At 44.0% G+C, this 22,380-nt stretch overlaps 1 protein-coding gene across 5 annotated transcripts in view; it reads right to left on the bottom strand.

Annotated features, from left to right (window-relative positions):
• The window catches only part of LOC119018751 (BTB/POZ domain-containing protein kctd15), a 28,702-nt gene extending 12,189 nt beyond the window's left edge, over positions 1-16,513 (bottom strand). Inside the window, exons 1-4 of one of the 5 annotated variants that reach the window (XM_037096661.1) lie at positions 15,561-16,513; positions 12,376-12,551; positions 5,597-5,741; positions 29-334 (exon numbers count right to left, since the gene is read on the bottom strand). In XM_037096661.1, coding sequence (XP_036952556.1) covers positions 29-334; positions 5,597-5,741; positions 12,376-12,551; positions 15,561-15,569 — 636 coding nt within the window. In that variant the 5' untranslated portion in view covers positions 15,570-16,513. Of the gene's footprint in view, positions 1-28; positions 335-5,596; positions 5,742-12,375; positions 12,552-12,644; positions 12,758-14,551; positions 14,853-14,934; positions 15,051-15,159; positions 15,516-15,560 lie in introns of those variants that run through there. The other 4 variants (XM_037096660.1, XM_037096664.1, XM_037096662.1 and 1 more) reach the window with 4 other exon arrangements.
• Positions 16,514-22,380: the final 5,867 nt, after the last annotated feature.

Consider the following 22,380-nt stretch of genomic DNA (forward strand, 5'->3'; position numbering starts at 1 on the left):
CAGCAGAAGTGTGTTTCTGGTGTCTTACCTGGACGGAGTTGAGCCTGCAGTAGCCATTGAGGGGAAAGCGGATGACGTGTGTTGGGTCCTGGTTCCAGCCGGCGTTGACTGAGTTGCACATAACATCTCCGGTCTCGGGGAAGATCTCCTCGATGAGCACCTTCTCCCCGCTCAAGGCGATCCTCTCGCCCAGGTCGGGCGTGACCCGAACCACAAGGCAGTCGCAGGGCTGCGCCATCCGTCGTTGCTCGCGCTCCTGCTTCCAGCGCTCCAGCTCCTTGATCATGGGCGTCAGCTGGTAGTAGCGCGCCTCCTCGTACAGCAGGTGGAAGTCCTACACGGGAGGAGGAACATGAAGGTGTTCTGTATTTACAGCGAAACCCGATATCTTCCCCACGGCAACTAATGACAAAGTGTCCTTGAGCAAAACGCTTAACCTCTAATTACTCGAGGAGAGCTGCTGTGGCTGCTTCTGCACTTTGACCTCTCTGCTGTAGTAAAACAGCACTGGTGCAGGCACTGGAGAACAAATAATTACTGGACATGAATATTTCTGAATATTTTCAGGAAACACGTTTATATGCACCAGTGTCCTTTGTCCTCACCGTCCGTTATAAGAAACTTTAAGTGCTAAAGGTTCTCCTGTAAAGTCAGAAGTATAAAAGTTTTAATCTATAATCCTGCACACTTGGTATATTGATTTGGATGAGAATTGGAGAAATACCACACAGTACAAAAGTACCACACTGATATTTGTTCGTCCTTTAAACACTAAGAACATCTCATCGCCACACATCTTAAAACAGAGTTCAACATCTAAACATCATCTAAGACATCTTCTGCAGAGGAGAACAATAAACCAAGATCGGCGATGGCCTCCGACCAGCAGGACAACACTCAATAAACAAAGCATAGCCATGCTGCAGCTCTCCCTCACAGTAGCTCTTGGCAGAGCCGCGCTAGCCTTTAGCATGTCTCAGCGAGCCGACTCCAGAAAGGCCGTCAGTAGGGCTCCAGTGAAGTGGGATGGTGCATTCCTGTGTGCAGACAGTCTGCAGCAGATTGTCTGCCTCTCCCTCCTGGGCAAAGCTTGCTGGGGGCCATTTGCCCCTGTGCTCTTGCCTCTAATTTCCCACAAGACCAGATGGCACCATCATTCACCGCTACCACAGAAAATACGGAGAGGCGGAGGTTCGCGATTGGAGGCAGACGGGAGGTGAGGGAAAGATATGTGCAAGTGAACATGAGGACAATCATCAGCCAAGGAGGATTTTTTAATGTATTCCTCACATGGAGGGAGTTTTATGTTAATGAGGCTTGTGGCCCGATGTTAAGCTCCTATTAGAACAAGATTTAATTAGGTTACACCTAAATGCTGCAAATCTTTCTGCTAAACAATTAGTAATTAATAAATCTGTGTTCTGATTAGTGTTTCAACATGACAAAGAATGACAGCTTAATCCATTCTTAGTTTGTGAACTTGACATCGCCTCCTTTCAAAGTTTATTCTTACACGACGCTGCTGGCTATACGTTTGTGTCGGTGTATGGACATGTGTCGAGTTGTGCATTTGGTTACGTACTGAGTAGCTACAGATAGAGGTTGTTCATCTTGGCGAGGTCTAAACGCCCTTGAAAAACGATCCGATGTGTGTTTGTGCTGCGGAAACAACATATGTTTCGTATAGTCCGCATCATTGGTGGCTGTGGGTGCAGGAGCCGCCAGGGAGCCCTGATCTAAAAAGAGTTTTTCCCCCTTTTCCCTTCCACGGACCACTGCTGGGTATAGAAACAGAGCATGGCAGCAAACAGCATATTCATTAACCCTACTGCTTCTCTCAGACTGTTTAGCCTTGGAAAAAAAAAGAAAAAGAAAAAAAAAAGAAAAAGCCTCGCTCTCTGGTTTACCCCGTCATCTAAGCCGTGCCTTCATCTCAGGCGTGTGAACGACACCCAAATACAACTCCATCTGGACGAGCGTTGACGCAACACATCTTAGGCTGACGGTCTAATATTTAAGATTTCAGAATGCGAGAGAAGGTTGCAGGGGGAGGAGAGGGGGGAGTGGGTCCTTTTTTTCCCTTTTTCTCTCCCTTTCTCCCTGTCTTTTTCTCTCCTGGCCCTCTTGCTGCAGCTGACAAAACTCATACTGAGACGCTCCGCTTCAGGCGGCTCTCTGTATCAAAGTGTAGCTCCTCATCCTTCACAGGTCTGAAGCCATGGATGGATATGTTTTTAACAGGGGTCTGTCTGCGAGGCACTTTAGTCATCCTGAGCAGCGCAGAAAACAACAGAGTAATCCTAAGCGCTGAGGTGAGGATGAGAGGGAGACAGGGCCAACAGCTCTGTCCTGGCTGCTGGAGCTGCTGCTACTGCTGCCAGCTCTACGAGACAATTCATCCCCGAATCCTGTGTCCAGACAGCCCGTTTGAGCTTCAAAATAATGATCCGACCTGATCGCCCACCGGCAAGGCAACATCTCAGGGAAGGACAGAGGGAGGGAGAGACGGAGAAGGGAGGCAAGGGGAAGAGAAGAAGAGGAAGAAAATGATGGAAACTGTCACTACGAGGGCGTCGGAGGACTGATAAAGACCCACCGTGTGTTTTGGACAAAACAGGACGAGAAGCCACACAAGTAGAGTCGAACAGCCGAGACGCTCATCTAACACACAGCGCCCACAAAAAACAACAAAACAAACAAAACATTAGCTCTTTCCTCTTTTTAGCGATTGATACCTAAAGAAACAAAGTGTTATTGATTTAAAGTGCAACACAGAAGCCCGAGCGACCCGACGCACAAACCGCTAACTCTTAACGGTTTGTAACCATGCCCCCGATATGACTGAGCATTGCTTACACTCTCGTGATTAATCGTACTTTGAATAATGAGATGAGGGAGGATATTAATAGTGAATATTTTGTTCCACTGATGTAGGCTGAAAAATTTCTTTTTTCCCTATTCTGCTCAGACTTTCACATTGATTTAGCAAAACACACAGCGCCGTGGCTGCCAGCAGCAGAACAGACCCAGCCCTCTGGCGACGGCAAGCCTGATTGTGTTCAGATAAGGACATGCTCAATTCCGCCTCGCACTATTTGCATTTTTTTTCCCCTTCACGCAAATTGAAAGGTATGCAGATCAACGCGGGGCTTATGCGAGGGGACCGTAATGAGTTGAAACAATGAAGCCCGATGCGTTCTCTTCAACCGTGGCGCCTGATTGGACTGTCAAGACTTCACAGGAAGGGAGGGAAAAATGCATGAATAAGAAGGGAGAAACTAATCGCTACTGAGTCAGGCCATCATTTGCTGAAAATATGCAGCGCTTTCATGTCATGTTCTGTTGTCTGAGGTTTGGCTCTCGTTCAGACTATCCGTGAGGCCCGGAGAGTTTGCCCCTCGGCGCTGTGTGGCTCGGCCTCGCCTTGTTCCCTTGAAGAGAATGATGAACAAGCGCCAGCCCGGTGGAAAGGTCACGCGAGTTAAGGTGGAGTAGAAGTGGAGAATAGAATACACCTAGGAAACAGTATCACTGGATAAAAACCTTGAACAGGAAGGAGCTTTAGGCTGAATATATAATCATTCTGACAAAGCCACATGTGGATGTGCGACGACTTCTGGGCTGAGACTCGCTTGATAGTAATGCCATGAATTTGGATTAAAGGTGCAATGATGAATATTTTAATATCAACAATCGTTTCTGCTGCTAGAAGTACGTCAATCAAAACAAAAACAAAAGACGTGACCAGCATGGGATCATGGGAGTCGCGTTAAACAACCACCACTGCTAATGAAAATGTGTCTATGTGACTTATTAGTGGAAGACATATTGTTTTAGTTTACGGTAGGTTTACGTACGCAGCCTCTCTCCTGGAAGTTACAGCAACAAGTCACAAAATCAAACGCACCGCAACCTTAACAAATTACGTTTTTCTCTGGGTTGGACGATTTGTATGTTTTTTTTGACGTTTTAACGCAGAAATGTTACATGTGATATCGTTAATAGGTGTAATGTTCGGCGCTCTACGTAGAATTTTAATGTCTTTCAGCTCATTGTTTTGGTTTTACAGCCCGCTAACTTCCTGTCTTAGTTCACTGTCACCGCTCTCATCGACCTCAGCAGAAGGCAGCGATTTTCAGCACGCTCGACCAACTGAATACTCCTCAGTGATGGAACGTAACTAAGCAAAGTACTTTTTAATTTGAAGTACTTTTGTTGAGCGTGTTGAGTTTGAATTTTTTTTAACACATTACATTTACTTGATAACTTTAGTTACAAGATACTTTGCAGAATGAATGCTGCCAAACCAAAACATTAATTCTGATAACCAAAAAATTGGTTATTGTGCACATCAGTTGACCATGCAGATAATCGGTCAGCCAATACTATACAATATATACACACACGTAAACGTATGTATAGTTTACTTATATTTTTGATACTTAAGTACATTTATTGCCAGAAATTATCTTTTTCTTTTACTCAAGTACATTTAACATCAGATACTTTTACTGAAGTACTATTCAAATGGCTGACTTATCGACAGAGAGCAGGAAGACGACTTAAAATCACGTCTGATGGATAAGCAACATGTTCTCCATACATCTACCATAAATATCACTTACAACAGCTGCTTGCTTTAAATATTACCATGTTACTTTTACTATATACCTAAAATGAACCTGTATGGACGGGAAATCAACAACGGTTCCTCCCTTCAGGTGCACGAAATGATTACGTGTTCACTTATATTACGACGAAGAGGATTCTTTCATGCAAACACTAATACAGGAGCCAGGTGTGTGCAGCGTCGGTAGTCTAATATGGACCAAAGCAGATTCAACGGCCCACAAAGTGTGTGTGTGTCTGTGTGTGTGTGTGTGTGTGCACAGATGCATGTTTACGGGGCTACAGATCATATTAGTATTATATTAAAGTGCACCAACATCCTGTGGGTCCCTGACCGTCAGTGAGACTTCCTGTCTGTGTGGGAGTCGGTCATCAGAGCGTTGGGGGTGTGCAGGGCTGTTTCACCTGGGCTCACCTCTATAGAAACCACTCTGAGTGAAGAACAACAGCTCAGGGCTTTGGCACACACACACACACACACACACACACACACACAGACACACACATCGCCGGGCCATGCTCCAGTTAGCCAGTTAGCATTTTTTTTTTTTTTTTTTACCTCTCCACCACTGTAAACTCCAGCTGAGTCTGTTCCAGATCTGTCTTAAGTTTCCGTAATTATTGCTTATGCTTATACTACAGGTAATTAATGTGTTGAATGGAAGGAGGATGAGGCTATGTCGGCATTGTGAAAACACAACTGGCGGCTCTGTTGTGGTATCAGGTCTATTTTGAAAACACGCAACCCCTGAGAGTTCAGGTTGAGCATTAATAGATGGAAACACGTTCACACTTTGGTGCATCATCTGGAGAAGAAATCAGGAGTTTAACACAATCCTACAGCGAGTCTGGGCAGATGGCTGAACATACTCGAGGTTTTTTTTTTTTTTTTTTTTTTTTAATGTTGTTGGAGCTGATGGTGCAGCCGAATACACACAATACAGTATGTTGTGGTGCAGATATGTACCTTGAAGTCATCTGGAAGGAGCAATTTGCTGGTCCTGAGGAAACTGAGAATGTAGCGGAATATCTCGCCGTCCCGATCTATGAAGTAGTGCTGCTTCAAGCTGTCCAACACGATGGGCTCTGTGCCATTGAACAGACGACTGATTCTGAAAATTGAAACACACACACACACACACAAACACACAGGCAGCCGCACACACACACACACAAACACACACATAATGGAATGAGCCAGCTCCCTTCAAATGCATGAAACAATTACCCTCCATTTATTTTTCAATTTTATTAGCACTAAGCTTGAAATGCATTAGCATCCCAGGTTGAAACAAGGGGCTTAAGGCACCGTTCCTCCATTCCAGACTTGTTTGAAGTGTCCCTTCTGCAGAGAGATTATAACAACACACACGCTCGCTGCTTGTACTTACAGAAATTAATGGCATGAATGTAGCATTACAGCTCTATTATTCCATCTGTCAGAGGGCTGGAAATGAAACAGAGGCAGGAGTAACACATACTAATGTGCAGAGGACCTCTGGACAAAATGTTCCACTTTTACAGTTTGACTTTTTTTTTTTTTTTCCACATGAATGTAAGAGAACTTCTGACAGCTGCAGCTCTACTGTATGTTGTTATTATAATACGTAAAGATATCGATCACATGCTCTGTGTCTCTGGTTTAATAAATCTGCCGATGCAGCGACAGCTTGACTGGCCTGAAATCAGACAGACAGGATGTTGTTTTGGGAGAAGAAATTCAAACACTGATTTTTTTAGCATTAACAATAATAATGAGGTAATGATACAAACTCAGACGTATTTATTTTTTCCATAACTGAGTAAACAAGATGTTCTCAGAGGGAAAAAAAAATAAGATCCCCCAGAACAAAAGTTGAAGCTAGAGAGGTGGCAGGGTCCGCCAAATATGAGCAAAGTAAAACAGTATGAAATCATGTTTGTTTATTCAGTTCATCCAGTCATGAAAACAAAGAACATTTGTTTATTTAGTTGGTTCAGACATCTAAAAAAAAAATATCAGCCTATGAAGATTTTTCTCCTCTGTTTGAAATTTCCTCCCCAAATCTACACAATGCACCTTTAATCACTCTCTGAGAGTTCCAGTCTGATCTGTAGCGATCCAGAATTCAATAGACCAGATCACTACAAATGAGCTAAACACTTCTGCCTTCGCTGTCATTGATCAGTTAAAGAAAATAAGTCGCATTTGCACTTTGGTTCTTTGGTTTCATATTCAAAAAGGCAAAGCAAATATTGAAGAACACCTAAAAGAGAGAATAACATCACAGCAAATAACATCAACAACCATTTCCTGTTAAGAAACACAACAATTAATTAAAAGCGGCAATTAGATGTTCTGCTTTTACAACAACTCGGTGAAATAATCACTTGACACTTGTTGCTGCCTACAGCGACCCTCAGTTAACCCTTCCACCGGTGCGCAGGAAGATTAAGGGGCTTCGTTCCAAGTTGACTACAGGGGCTCATCAAGGCAAAGAGTGGAAATTGCCGTTATCTTTAAACTTTCATCACGCCATGTTGGCGCCGTGCCTCGAGATACCCTCGGACAGATATTCATTTCCCCCCCCTCGTCTTTGTGTGTCTTCTCCCTGCCTCTTACCTGCAGGACCCTCTCTCTCTCTCTCTGCTGGTCTAATAATCTCATCTGGGCGCCTCCACTCGATCTGTTTGTTCACTCCCACGTGCTAAAAAAAAAAAAATCCCTTTTCAATAATTCAGAAGTTTTTTTAGCATCTACGAAATTTGAGAGAACGCAGTTTGTCCAAGTGTTTGTATAACTTTTAAAAATTTTTGTGCAAAAAAAATTGTGCTTTAATTTTGTGACTCATTCCCTCAGCAGAGAAACCTGGAGTGCCTGCGCTGTGTAAATAAGTCGTAGCGGTGATTTACACAAGAAATCTGTTGCGCGTACCTCCTTAACGGGTTCCTCTGCACATTTCCATCGTCTCGGTGAGAAACAGCTCTTGGCAGCGCGCTGCGTTGCCGCTATTATCATCATTTTGATGCAATCAGCTCTTTAATCACAGTAACAGCTTCTAGGTCGGCTGACAAAGTTGTATGACAAAGAAAATCGTAAAACCTATTTGCAAAACGCGCCGACCAGTACACACACACACACACACACACACACATGCAACGAGCACTGCCTGAGCTCTGGCATTGTCAAACTCTATTACAAGACAGTGTGAGGGAGCCGCAGTGGGGATGTCAATGAGCAAACAGCAGGGCCGGCTTCACTCATTTGACTGAATTTACATTAAAAAATCTGCTGCTTTTGTAAAAAAAAAAAAAAAAGAAAGAAAAAGTGTGCGAGCTCGTTTTTAAACGGTTGTATCAGGTATCTCCTGACCCCGATGTGTCGGCTCGACGCGCCGCAGCTATCACGTCAAATTCACCCTGCGTCTTTTTCTTTGACTTGACTGTGTGAAGAAGCAGAGCAAAGATGGTTCTCCCTCCCTTCTCTCTTTCGCTCCCTCTTTCTTTCTCTCTCTCTCTCTCTCTCTGTCTCCATCCTTCTCTCCCCCTGCTCGCTTTCTCTCTGGAAATCGATGCAAAATGCTTTATAAAAAACCAATACTCATCTCCCTGTTTCGCCCGAGGTGTTCCTTTCTCATATGGTCTTGCAATTCTTCCAGCTAGAATTTCACCATACCCCTCCAGGCTAACTCTGTTTTTCATCTCCACTTTTTTAAAAAGCAATTAAAATGCTGCCTGTTTTTCTTTTTCTTTCCCTCTCTTCTACTGCCTTCACTCTCTCTCCCTCTCTCTGTATCTCTCTCTTTCTCTGTTGGTCTCCTCATTTTTTCCCTTTCTGTTAAATCCCTGAATTGTAGGGAGGGAGGGAGGGTGTTTTAAACAGGTAAGGAGAGAGAGAAGAGGGTGTGTGTGTGTGTGTGTGTTTGGAGGGTGTGCATAGATAAATTAAGAGAGAACATACATAAACAGAAAAAAAAAGGCCAAAAGACAAGGAGTTAGAAGTACAGCGGAAGTGAAGAGGGAGAAAAGAGAGTAACGAATAAGAGGAAGACAGAGAGAAATGGAGAGAGTGGAAGAAAAAAAATGACAGAACTGGAGAGGAAGACAGAGAGAGGGAGGGAGGGAGAGATGGAGGGAGGTGGTGGGTGTGGGAGGTTATCAAGGACAGGAACAGCTCAGATCTCCCACCCCAGCGGTGCCAAGCGAGGGCAGGCAGCGGGGCAGTAGGTGGGCAATATCTGGCAGGATGCTCGCTGCAGCAGCTACAGCCGGGCCAGCGGCTCCGAGCTGCCAGAAGACGTGTCTGCAGGAGGAGGAGGAGGAGGAGGAAGAGGAGGAGGAGGAGGAGGAGGAGGAAGGCAGCACAGGTAGCACCGATTCTACAGGAGCGCTAATGGACGCCTGATGAACGTGCAGACGACGGTGCGTCTGAAGCTAAAGAACGTTGATCGTGATGCTGTCGGCTCTCAGAGAGCTCTCCCAAAAAGAGCGTGAGAAAAGTTTGAGAAAAGAGATGAAAAATAATTCTAATTTCGCCGAACAATGATGCCTTAAAGAGAATATGTGACAACGTCTCGGTTTAACGCTTAACGTCTTTACACGTTTCTGCATCTCAGTAGTAAACTCTCTGTTCTCTGCCATCATTGGCCACGATGTGAGCTGCACATACGTTGATGAATTGCTTCAACCACACAGCTCCACTCCTACGCTCACAATATGTTTTGCTAACAGTCACATTTTGCATCTGCAGCTCCCGAAATCTTTTTCATCTGTTATTTTGGAGCTACATAACTTGACTGTTTCTGCGCAAGGGGGCAACATTTAATTCTCATTATTATTTCATGTTAAGTGAGTTAAACTAAAATCCTTATCAAACAGCAGATTTTAGCTTTAGATCATAGCGGTATGTTGGCGCCATAGAGCCTCTTTAACAAGCACTCGGGGCATGTGATTAGAGCAGCCGAGAGGCCGGAGAATGAAAAAAACAAGAGGAAGTGTAACATTCTCTGATCCGTACGTTTGGCTTGCTGTGTTAAATGTGGTGATCTCAGCGTTCAGATATAGAGGATCACTAAAAGGAGCACGAGGCCGGCGCACATCTATCGTCTCCGGACGCAGGCGACTCGTCTTCGAGGAGAAAAATGTCCAGTGGTCCTTTCAAAATAGTTTCCTTGTCTCTGGAACATTTCCCCTAATTTCCTCAGCTTCTGTTCAAGTGACTGCTCAGACTGTCCTCTCTGAGAGCTACACAGAGTGCGCATCAATGTTTCATGACCCCTGTCCCTTAATATGGGCCGCACAGAGGAAGATGAATAACCGCACATTAGTTACTAGACTAACTTTCTCTTGGCACGCTACATTATTTAGGGGCCAATCTATTAAAAGTAATCATCAACTTTAAACTCTTTAGCCCTGCTCTTTTTTAGCCGTCACTTTTTTTTTTCTTTTTCTCCTCCTTCTTTGCTCTGCCACAGTGCCCTGCTCTTGACCGGACATGGCCACAAAAAAAAAAAAAAAAGGGTCCTGCAAGGCTTTGCCAGTGTAATTGTTTTGCTTTCTGCTGTCAGCCATTATCCTAATTCACACAAAAGGGCCCCTCCTTCCACTGGCTCCAGTGGAAAGTGGAGCCCCGAGGCCAAATGTACACTGAGGAGGCTGAGAGAGAGAAACAGTGTGTGTGTGTGTGTGTGTGTGTGTGTGTGTGTGTGTGTGTGTGTGTGTGTGTGTGTGTGTGTGATCTAGAGTGAGAAAGACATAGAAAGAGAGAGAGAGAGAGAGAGAGAGAGAGAGAGAGAGAGAGAGAGGGAGGAAAGAGCTCTCCGACCAACACTCACACTGGTATCCGGTCTTTACTCTCACTGTAAAAACACTGCTTGGGTGCTCTGACGTGACTCTGTGCTCCACTTGCATGGTGCCCCCCCCCCCTTTTATGAATTACCTCTTTGTCAAGTGTAAAGCTGCACCAGATGCATTAAACAAAAAAAGAATTATAATAAAGATGCACAACAACAAGACACACACACACACGGAAAAAAATCTAAAATAGTCTAAAAAACTGCGTGAAAAGCAAAAAAAAAAAAAAAAAAGATCCTTCAAGATCCGAATCCACATTAGCACATTTGATTAAAACCCTCTCGTCTCCGCGGCCCCCCCTCAGATAAACCCCGCGTCACGCCGAAAAACAGTGGGCAACAAAACAAAAACAATCTTAAACCCTTTGTCTGGGATGAGCTTTATTTTTCTCATGACATGTTGGAGTCGGGAATATAAAGCAGAGTTGTCAGGGATTTCCTGTCAGCGGACTCCATGAATATCAAGACTTTATTACCAGGGGGATTATGTGGATTGTTTCCTGTGAGCCAATTTGGCAGATTTTCTAACAACCTGGTGAATGTTTACCTTGGCCCACATGGGACTCTGTCAGCTGACGCACAATCGAAGACTGTATAATGAAATGAATGACGCACGAGAGGTGCCTGAAAACACCCCGTCTTTTTTTTTTTTTTTCAAAAAAAGGGGGTGAAATCTGTGCAGTGGGAACGAAGCAGAGAGTTATTTTTGAACTTAACTTCTGGTGGTGTCACCTTTGTTTGTGGATGGAGCTAAAAACGTGAAATAAGTGGGAGGGTGGATTACCAACAGCTCTTACACAATCTGAATCATCATGACTAAATGTTGCAATGGAAGTGCATCAAATATATATATAAAAAAAATATATAAATGTTTCAGAAGCTTGAGAGAGCAGGAGTCCCTCTCTTGTCCAAATATTCAGTGGAGAGAAAGTCACACTTTTTAAGTTCGACCTGAGCCATTTGAAAAAACTTGTATTATAATACACGTGTGTTGGTAACGAGCCCCCGTGATTGATGACATGAAGAGGATCTGATGGTTGTAAATGCTGTTTCTAAAATAGTCAAGAAAATCAATATGGAACACGCCAACGAGCTGAAGTTTTAATCAGATCTGAAGCTGCCCCACATCCGCCATGATGACGGACACCCGGAACTTTTACGTCATCGCACCCGGATCCAGAGGCACAAAATACACAACACAAAAAAGAAATACGTCTGCACACTGTGTAAAAAAAAAAAAAAAAAGAAGAAGAAAACAGCCACTCTAATCAGCAGTTAAAACATGTGTTCAGCTTGACAGCAGCTGATTTTTTTTTCAGACACAACCATCATGTGAAGAGAGAGAGCGATATAAAGAAATAAATAAACCAAAAAGCCTGCGAGGTATTTATCAAACAATTAAAATAATCAGGACTGAAACAAACAACAACAACAAAAAAAAACAATCAAATTCCTCATTTTGAGGCCACGAAAGTTTAGAGAATAATGACGGGGGAGAGAAAAAGTGCCCACATGGTTTGAAAAGATATTAAACAGGAAGTTTCCGAGGTCACTGTCAGTGTGTCTGTGCTGATGCCAGCCTGCTAAACGACTTGTTATCCACATCAGACCTAATTAAGACAAACTCCAAATAATGTAATAATTGATTTAGTGACTAAAATGTAATGGGGAGCTTTTACATAGTGATATAAACTGATTAAAATCTAGATTTCATTAGGATTTAATGTTATAAAAAAAAAAAAGTCAGACTGAAAGATTTAAACATCACATTTAGAAAGATGCAAAAAAGCAGAAACTCTTTAAAAATGTCCTTATTAATGATTCTCACGAATATGACAAAGTTAACTTCCAGCACTGAGCTGTGCGTGAGAGAGAGAGAGAGAGAGAGCCACGCAGAGGACGGTGCGGGTCTTACCTTGAGTCTGGGTACTTGGTGAGGGTCGCCAGGCTGCTGGTGTACATGTGTCCCCCGACATCGATGTGCACCGGGGCGTTCGCCTTGGTCAGCTGAGCCGGCAGAGGGATCCCCTGGGCGGCCAGGGGAGAGACCGGGGACCGGGTCAGAGACAGCCGTGACATGCTTCTTCCCTCCTGAAAGCAAGTGTAAATAAAAGCCATGGGAATAAAGATAAAGACTAAGAAAAAAGGAAAAAAAGAAAAGGAACAACAACACAGTGATCCTACACAGGGAGGCAGGTAGGAGTATCCTTTCTGAACGCTATCAGATCACTTCCATGTCTGTCTGGTCGCATATTTAGCCTGGAAATTATTGCCACCGCTCTAATTAAGTATGTTTGCATCTTTTCATGCAGCACCGGAGGCGAGGATAGGAGGATGCTTATTAGAGAGAACCCGGGTGAGAGAGGAAAGAGGGGAGGGAGGGAGAGAGAGAGAGAGAGAGGGAGGAGAGAAAGAGAGATGGACGGAGAGAGAGAGAGAGAGAGAGAGAGAGAGAGAGAGAGAGAGAGAGAGAGAGAGAGAGAGAGGGAGGAATGCTAGGTGTCAGCCTCCAGGGGAATAAAACAAACTGCTGCTGCAATATTCTAATTAAAGGTCGCCTTATGTGTTAGACGTGATGCGCCCAGACACACCAACCACCAATCTGCGAGCAAGGAAAACACGACGGGGAGGGAGGGAAGGAGGGAGGTAAGGAGGGAGGGAAGGGGGCAACTTTTTTCCTCTTAGCACACACATACATTGAAAACAAAAGGTTCAGGTGATGGCTCGTCATGTACCGACAGATGAGTGAGAGCTGCGTCGCTGTAGCTCTCCTAAGAAACAAGTTTACGACTGTGCGTAAAAACGCGCCGGGAGATTCATCCACCAGTGTCCACGGGCCAAACCGTGAGGTACCCTTCACCGTGTGACTCAAAATCAGAAGGATCGTGTTTGAAATCATTCCTCAAAATGATAATAATAATAAATAAAAAAAAAACACCCCTCAGTGTTCACAGGTTCACACTGGTGTTGGGCTGCGGAGGCGCAGGTTTGGGACGCCGGGAGCACGCAGAGGTCAGCACGGAGCTGAGTCTGATTAGCTGCGAAAATGTTTGAGGAAAATGTTTTTAATTCGCTTCGACACGCCGCCATTTGATTCCGCGCTGCTCCTGAGCGAGCAGAGGAGGAGGTGGAGGTGGAGGAGCAGGTGGAGGTGGTGATCTCCAAACTAACTGGTGCGTAATTTGTTTGCCAACAGCTGCAGGTAAAAACCACCTTCACCTCAGAGTGGCCACATTTTGGACGCGTCTCTGTCACACCGGCAGCTGTGGTGTCAGCGGGTTAGACTGAGACAATCTTTAGTTATTTGATGAAACAGAACAACTGCATACTTTCTATGTTTTCCTGACTAAAGGTCACCCGTGTTCCTTCTTTTCCCTCCCCTCCGGGCTTCGTATGAAGACACAAACCACAAAGAAACTTTAAACAACACTTCTTCGCTTCACATCTGGGCTCCAACAGACTCGGATCAGCGTCTCATCCTCCAGTAAATCGGGTCCCTGAACTGTCCCGACCGGCAACACTGAAGGCCCCGATGTTAAAAGTCCAGATCTGTAGCCTGCGGCTCTGAGAGAGGTGAGCGCCGTTGGGGCAGACACACACACACACACACACACACACACACACACACACACACACACACACACACACACACACACACACACACACACACAGAGTGAGACCGGGCCTTCTTCCTCTCGGGGTGTTTCCCGCCTCACAGCAGTATCGTGTTCGTTTAATACGATTACAGGAGGACGGGATTACATTTCAAATCCCAGGAAGAGAGAGAGAGGAAAAAAAACTTGGAAGGACTTGAGAAGTTTGGGGTTCATACCGGGCTGTCCCACCGTGCCTCTCTCTCTCTCTCTCTCTCTCTCTCTCTCTCTCTCTACCAATCAATTAACTAATTAAATCATCGACGTATTAAAAAAAAAATAGGGAACAAATGGAAAAGAAATAGACCCGTACATCTCCAAATTAGTCTCCAAATAAATCACATTTGATCTCTCACACTCCACCTCCAACACACACACACACACACACACACACACACACACACACACACACACACACACACACACACACACACACACCATATATGATAAATTCCTCCACACTGGATCGCAGCAACTTTCTCCCTCAGAGCTGCCGCGTTACTGCCCCCCTTCCCTCCGCCGACTCCGTCTCCAAGCGTCGTGTTCCTCTATTCCGCACTCATGACATCCACATTAAATAATCCCCCTCCTCCTCCTCCCATAATCCCACAGATAAAACGACCCTGTTCGATCCGAGACAACATCCCGCTCCACACGCATCCACTACTACAGTACGAGCACTGTGCGCTGCCTTTTAATTCAACTCCCCCACCAAATGCTCAATATGGCGTCTTATTCCTGCTGAACAATTACAAAAAAACAGAATATAATCCCGACACGTGTAAATCAGCCGCTTGATAAAGAAAAAACAAAACCCTCACACGTGTTAACTGTCCTGTCTGGGAGGGAAGAAGCACCAGAAAAAAAGAGAGAAAGATATATATATTAAAAAAAATTAAATAAAAATAAAAGCCCGTTTGTTTCGAGCACAATCCGCGATCGAGTCTCCTCATCGGAACCTGCACAGACTGAAGCTGCACCGTGCGTAAAAAAACCCAAAAAACCAAAACCAAAAACATTGTGTGATGTTAAATTTGTCACCCTACCGTTTCAAACATTGTAGGGGAGTCCAGAGGAAATCCGTGCCGGCGGTCAGTCCCAGCTGCTGTCCGCGTAAACCCCTTTTAGAAAAGAAAATTCTCAAATATTTTCTCCAAACGCCCCCGAGTTTGTGGTACAACTACACCAACCGAACCGTCCAAGCTCCGGCACGAACCTACACCGCCGCACGGGGGGGGGGTGAGAAAAAAAAAAGCCAAGTCTTTGCTCCGTATCTCCGCACAAAAACTGCTTTTTTCTCTCTTAAAAGACACAACTAAAGGCTGTGGCCGGGATGGACTGCGTGCAAAGAGTCTCTCTGTGGCTTTAAAAGGCTCTATTGCAAAGGCAGGCTCGACCTGTCCTCACCAAGCTGCTTTGTACCAAAGCGCACAGGAAGCGTCCTTACCTTGTACATAGATGAGATGATCTCCTTCCCCTTCTCTGCTCTTATTTGGATACGCGTAAAAAATGTGCGCTCTTGTTGGAATCCTTGCTCCGGATTTCTTCTTCTTCTTCTTCTTCTTCTTCTTCTTCTTCTTCTTGTCTGTCTGTCTTTCTTTCTTTCTTTTTTTTTGCCTAAATGAAACTGCCCCTGTGGTTTGTTATGAGAAGAAGAAAGCCAATAATCCGTCTCTAAATAACAGAGCAGAGCTAAAAAAGAAAATTCTTGCTCCGGGCTGCCCAAGCGCCTCTGGGCCAGGGATTAGGCTACAATTAGCTCAACTCCACTCTCTCGCCCAGGCAATTTTCTCAAGGAAAAAAAAAAACAAAAAAAAACGTGATACCCCCCCTCCACCACCTCCTTATTCACGAAAATTATGACTGCACAAATATATAAGAACTTATATTTTTTCCGGCACACACACACACACACACACAAAAGTAGATCTCTCCCTTTAACGGTGTGAAGTTGTGATGTAGATGTTGGTTAGGAAACCTTTACCAGCCAACTGTTAGTCGCTCAATAGATTTTTCTTTTTTTTTTAAGAGCGACGAAAAGCAGATTTTAATCATTGTCATTTCTGTCTGATGTAATAGTTCCCCAGGCAGTTCCAGCTAGCAGGCACACATTTCCATCTCCATCTCCAGCCCAAATTTAAAGTTTAAAGCCCGGCGAGCTGCCATCCGTCCTTCACCCGGGCAACACGCAGCGAAGGCGCAGTAACTTGTTGATAAAAGTCCCAGTAGGAAAAATATGTTGAAAATGAAGAGAGATATCCTTGAACCAATATCTTTCACGCGGTGATTTTTTCTCTCTCCCAGTGTCGCTCTCTCTCTCTCTCTCTCCCTCCCCCTTCTCTCTCTCTCTCTCTCTCTTCCTCTCTCTCCCCCCTTCTCTTGCCTTAATGTCTGGAGTTGTAACGCCAAATTTCCTGCAGGCCATTAAAAATCAAATGACGTCCGCGGACATGCATGCATGCTGCTGCAGAGAAGAAGAAGAAGAAGAAGAAGGAGAGAGAGAGAGAAAAAAAAGCGCCCTCACAACCTGCCTGCAGCCAAATGCGCCATTTCAATTATAGCGCAGGGCTTAGATGGAGATATCTGCCCAGAACACCCCCCTCCTCCCCCTCTCCTCACCCCTCTCCTCTCCCCGATCCTCAGTGAAAGCAGGCAGCCTCCAGACTTTTTATTTTTTTTGGGGGGGGGGAGATAAGATTTTTGGCTGATCGTTGTCAACATGTAAAGAGGCACAACGCGAGTGATGAAGCGCAGAAGTGGCGCGTCAAGGTTCTGTTTTTTAGGGGTAGAAGGAGAGTCAAGCAGGTGCTCACAACCAGGAAGGAGACGATTATTTATTTATTTGCATGTTTGTTTATTTGCGGGTAAATAACTGTGAATAATTGATGCAACATTGAGCCCAGTAATTACTCTGTACCAGCATCCTCGGAGAGGTGCGACGCGCGTTTTCTTGATATTTGGCGCCAACCAGTGTAGGAACTGATTATTGGCCGACAGAAGGAAAAAAAAAAAAAAGTGGTCACTTTTTCTTTTTGGTCACATTTTTCTTTTTGTTTTATCACCTGTAAGAAAAATAAACGTCTCCTTATTGTTGATTCTATTGAGCTCACCTGGAATCACCAACAATACTTCCCTCTCTTTCTGCAGGAACGCAGGTTGAAGATGATTTAAATGTATAAACAGGGAATAAAACAGTTGTGCTGGTGATCTGACAGCAGGAGAGTTTGAGAAACGCGTCTCTCTCCTTGAAGCGAGCCCAAGTCTGCGTAATTAGACCGACCCCAGCGCGCCTCTGAGCGTCGTCCTCTCTCCCCTCCCGGCGCAGATTTGTTGTTTCCAGAGGTACAAAACTGGAGGGGGAATTTTTTTTTTTTCTCATTAAAGGAAACAAGCCCGGAGTTAGTTCAATTACATGAAGTATGCAGGGATGTTGTAAATTTAAAGATTTAAATAGCTTACAAAGTGGCCCGGGGCCCCATCAGTTAATTTCCTTAATTTATGGATTTTAGCGGAGTGTCTATGTGGAAGGGGAGGAAGTAGGTCATCTTGAGGATTTGCATGCGAGCTTTGAGATTTTTTTATTTATTTATTTTTTCCATTTTCACACATCTCCAAAAACATCTGCCCGTCGTCCTGACCAGGTGAGAGGACAGTCAGTCTGACACAGCAGCATTCAAACAAAAAACCAAACCAAAACAAATGTCTTCTCGTTTCCAGGGAGGAAAAAAAAAAAACCCCGCACATCTGATTGTAATATTTGACCCAAGTAATGAGATTATTGATGTTTGGTGTCCCCAGACAGAGATAACAGCTCTGTTCCACTTCTCATTAAAGGATTGTTCCACTGCAATTTCACATGTTTTTTTTTTTTCCAGATGTACTTCAGATTCCTGCTCAATTTCTGATTTTTACAAGGAGAGAGATTAAAGTGCATGTATTTAAAAAAAAAAGAAAAGAAAAGAAAAGGAACAACCGAGCATCAGTCAAGATTCTCATCAGTCTCCATCAGACATTGTATGCTAATGAAGTGTATGAATTAATGCATGACCCTATAAGAATAATAACTCCGCCTGTAGGTTCAGAAGCAGGTGCTATAAGCAGGGTTGTGCCCTAAAGTGGCACCGAGGAGGACAATGAGCAGCTTTGTCTCAGAGGGTAATATATGACATTTAAAGCTCCTCTAACACATAATAAATTAATCTTCAGCTACAACACAAAGTGGCACTTAAAGGTGCACTGTGTAGTTTTGGGGGAGAAAGAGGAAAATCACTTATTGACCTTTTTTATGCCTAAAAAAACAAGATAAACAAACTCTCTTTGTTTTCACGACTGAATAAACAAACTGACCTTAAAAGGACTGTTTATATGTGGCGGACCCTGCCACCTTTCTACCTTCTGGGGACCCTGTTTTCTTTCAGCTCGTTTATCCGCTAATCGAAAGCATAAATATCTCTGACTTTGTATTAAAACCTCTTTCATATTGTAAATATTAAAACTCTGAGTTTGAATTCCACAGTGTGATATTATTATTATTATTATTGTGCCACATTCATTCATGATTACGCAGATTATGCAACCAGGTCAGCGTCCCTTCACTGAGGAATCGATACCATCTGCTTTTTCAACACGTATACATTATGATGCAGGATCACACCGAGCTGGGACGTTGTACCATCTGCTGGTTAGCAGCCACACTGTGCATTAACCCTCATACGTATATGAGCACAGTTACAGCTTCTAATTTGAGGGTCCTGCAGGAAGAGGTTGGTGGAAGATTATGTGTCCGATGGGGGGGTTAAAGGTTAAGTTCACACCTGAAACCCAAACTCATGCTCTTATATTCGAGTATTTTTCCCGTGAAAAAGCCTTCAGGGCATCCGGCAGCCGTCCTGTGATCCACACAGGTCACCATCACACTGTACTCACACGCCGAGGTGAAAACAGTAGAGACAACACAGTCGCAGTCACCCCTCTAAACGCGGGCATTTTGCAAGAATCTCTTTCAAGCATTTTACATCAGATCAACACCCCCTTTTTTTTTGGTTTCCCCCCTCGGGCACGTGGAGAAAGTTTGAAAAGAACATTCAGAACTTGCTTTTAGTAATCTGCATGCCTCGTGGAGCCCGGTTTGCTGTCAATCGCTCCGTTCTTCCAGCCATTTGACATTCTGCTTGATGTTGGTGTGTGTCTGAGGTGCAGCAGCGACACTTATTGTTCATTATTTCAGAGAGAGAGAGAGGGAGGGAGGGAGACAGGGAGGGAGAGAGAGAGAGAGAGGGTAAGAGGGTGTCAGTTTATTAATAGAACGTGTGGGGTTGTGTTGCACACAAACACCTAACGAGTGCAGCGCAGAATTCCCTCAAGTGCTTAATGCCAGAAATTAAGTTTCCCAAAAAGCTGAGCACAAGGAGAGTACTTTTACCTGAGTACCTCTGAGAGTCGCAGGCACGAGTCAGATCTCACTTTTCACAGGTGAAAGTGGAAATGAGCCTGATGCTGCCGAAGTTACATGCTCGATGTTATCAGTATTTTGTGATTGGCTGAGACATGAAGGAAATGTTAACCAAGTGACCCTGAACACAGAGGACTCAGGTCACAGTCACTAAAGTACATAATGTAATGAAGTATAAATGTTGTTTTTTACTTTAATTTTGTACTTCAGTAACATGCCACTTAAATTCAGTGGTAATTCTTGTAATTTCTCCTCCCCTATACTATTTTTTTTTACATCTTTAGCTACAAGTTACTTTACAAATTACAATTCTAGAGACATAACACGCATTAAACTTGTTAAATCTGATTCAGTAGATGTTTTATTTTCTTAACAGTGCATGAACAGGCTGAGGGAGTAATAGAGTACATTTAACAGGATTACGTCATTACAGGAAAAAAAGATGTAATTAGACTACATGTAGATAAATTCCATGTAATCTAATTCAATTTAAATGAAAGTAATTTTAATGATGTTTCTTTTTGCTTGTTTGTTATTGAAGTAATAAAAAAATAACAAAAGTAATCAAGTTACACTCGTAGTGTTGTGATACATGGACAACCACAGTGACACTACATACTTTAAAATTTTAATATTTTAAGTACATTTTACCAAAAATACTTCTGTGCTTTTGCTTTGATACAGGACGTTTACCTGTAATGGATTACTTCTTCCATCACATTATCTAACCTGTGAGCGATTCAACCAAATATTTTCCACTATACCTAATAAAAACACAAAGATTAGAGAAACATGTGAAGAGTTTGATGTCAGTGTTGTTGATTTCTCTGCTCATCTCTGATCCACTTTAACACACTGATACCTACTGCACTCACATAACTGTAAATGGTAGATTAGTGAGTGACTGATGGCACAGAAAATGATCAAACAGGAGGTCATCTCTGCTTCAGCTTACAAAAATCCAATCATTGCATCACTTCTCTGGTGTTACAGAACATCCAGATCTGGACCAGGAGTCGAGATTTGTCTAAAGAATCTCTTTTGCTGCCATCATGTGGTCTGAGGCTCTAATCACAGAGTATAAACACAACTGCTGGTTACCTGTGAGGAAGAGTCAGGTGACAGAGGCCTTCCTCACCGTTCATGGAGGAACGGTCGTCGCCTAATTTCTGTTTTTGGAAAATGCCAAAAACATTGAGCAATTTTTTTCCTGTTAATTCATGGAGGCCGAGGTGACACTGAGGCTTTGTTTTGCATCTATTTGTTGAATCCTCCATCAAACTCTCGAACCACTCAGATACTGTGTGTGTGTGCAATCCTCTCTGAAAGTCTCCCAAAAAAAAAAAAAAAAAAAAAGAAAAAGAAGAAGAAGAAGAAATCCTTCTGAAATGTGTTATTGCGCTTCTGGCTCCGACCAGTCTTACACATATCCAGCATCATGCTTTGAATGTTTGAACAGAGGAAAAATGGTCTTTCGCTTTTGTTGCTGCTAGTATTTGGTTAGCAGTAACAACGTGAACAGTGTGATGTCTCCAATCACATCTGGTATGCATCACATACCATTCCCCCCACTCAGCGTGCCTTGGGGGGAAGTCCCTGGCACCGCCGAGCACCCACAGTCCTCATTAGAGTGCATGTGTCATGATGGCATCAACCCGCAGCCTTGACTTATGCTTTATATTTACAAACCATCCATCACGCCGCTGTCATCACAACAGTCAGAAAAACACGGATCTCGTCTCGAACGGTTTGAGCTGATCCGGCTCGTGTTTGTAACTCGTGATACGTACAGCATCCTCCAGGGCCTTTTTTTTTTTTTTTTTTTTTTTTCCCTGTCTGTAGCCATGTTGTTGAGACTAGTAATGGCCTGAGACTGAAACTGGAGTCCCTGTCCTTTTGTTGTGCACTGAGCTCCCTAACAGAGGAGGGGACGGGGGGGTTTGATGTGTCTTCTGAAGGCCTGCTGCTTTGTCAACACTGAGGCCTCTGCGCTGACACTATGGAAGCCGAGCGCCTCGGGGTGACGGCGAGGGGAGGGGAGGGGAGGGTGGGTCACTGCACCCTGGTAAAAAAAAAAAAGAGAGAGACAGACCGAGGAAGAGAGAGAGAGAGAAAGAGAGGCGACGGGGGGGGAAGGGTGCCAGCTAGTGTGGCCAGCGCCAGGGGCTAGAGGAGAGTGCTCTGTGCAGCAGACTGCCTGATAGGGACTGAGGCTGCTGGCTGATGACATTTTATGGTCACAACATGCAATCCCACCAACTTTTAGTTGGTGAAAATCCAGTTTTCATACGCTGAACGGTGGCGGCAGTTTTTTTTTTTTCCCTTGTGTGTGTGTGTATGTCTGTCTCTTTTGTTCGAAGCCGCACAAAGAATGACGCAGTTTTGCCTGTCATACTTAAAAGTTTTAATTCTATTACAGCAAACTGAGCAGTGGGTGGTAAAATAATCTCCAAACTCGAACCATATGGGGGGATAACAGAGCTGTTTCAAACGAGCAACAACAAAAAGCTCAAGAATCGCAGTTTGATGTTTGATTCGTGGGCTTGTATTTGCACTAAACTGTGGATTTTAGTCTGTAGTTGCTGATGATGAATTGAGGCATAATCAGCTGGTGACTGGATGAAAGTATCAGCTGCATTTACAATACTCAAAGCACTGCACCGTTGTTGAGGTATTTCCCTGATGTCCTCACTAAGAAAAATATCTCTGCTTTTTTACATCCTTTGTGTCAATAACAGTGTTTTCTTTCCCCCAAAGACCTCAAATTTACAGATGAGATGCTTCAACTCTGCTTCAGAGGTGTTTCAAAAACACT

The sequence above is a fragment of the Acanthopagrus latus genome, chromosome 4, assembly GCF_904848185.1.
Source record: "Acanthopagrus latus isolate v.2019 chromosome 4, fAcaLat1.1, whole genome shotgun sequence".
Classification (NCBI taxonomy): Eukaryota; Metazoa; Chordata; class Actinopteri; order Spariformes; family Sparidae; genus Acanthopagrus; species Acanthopagrus latus.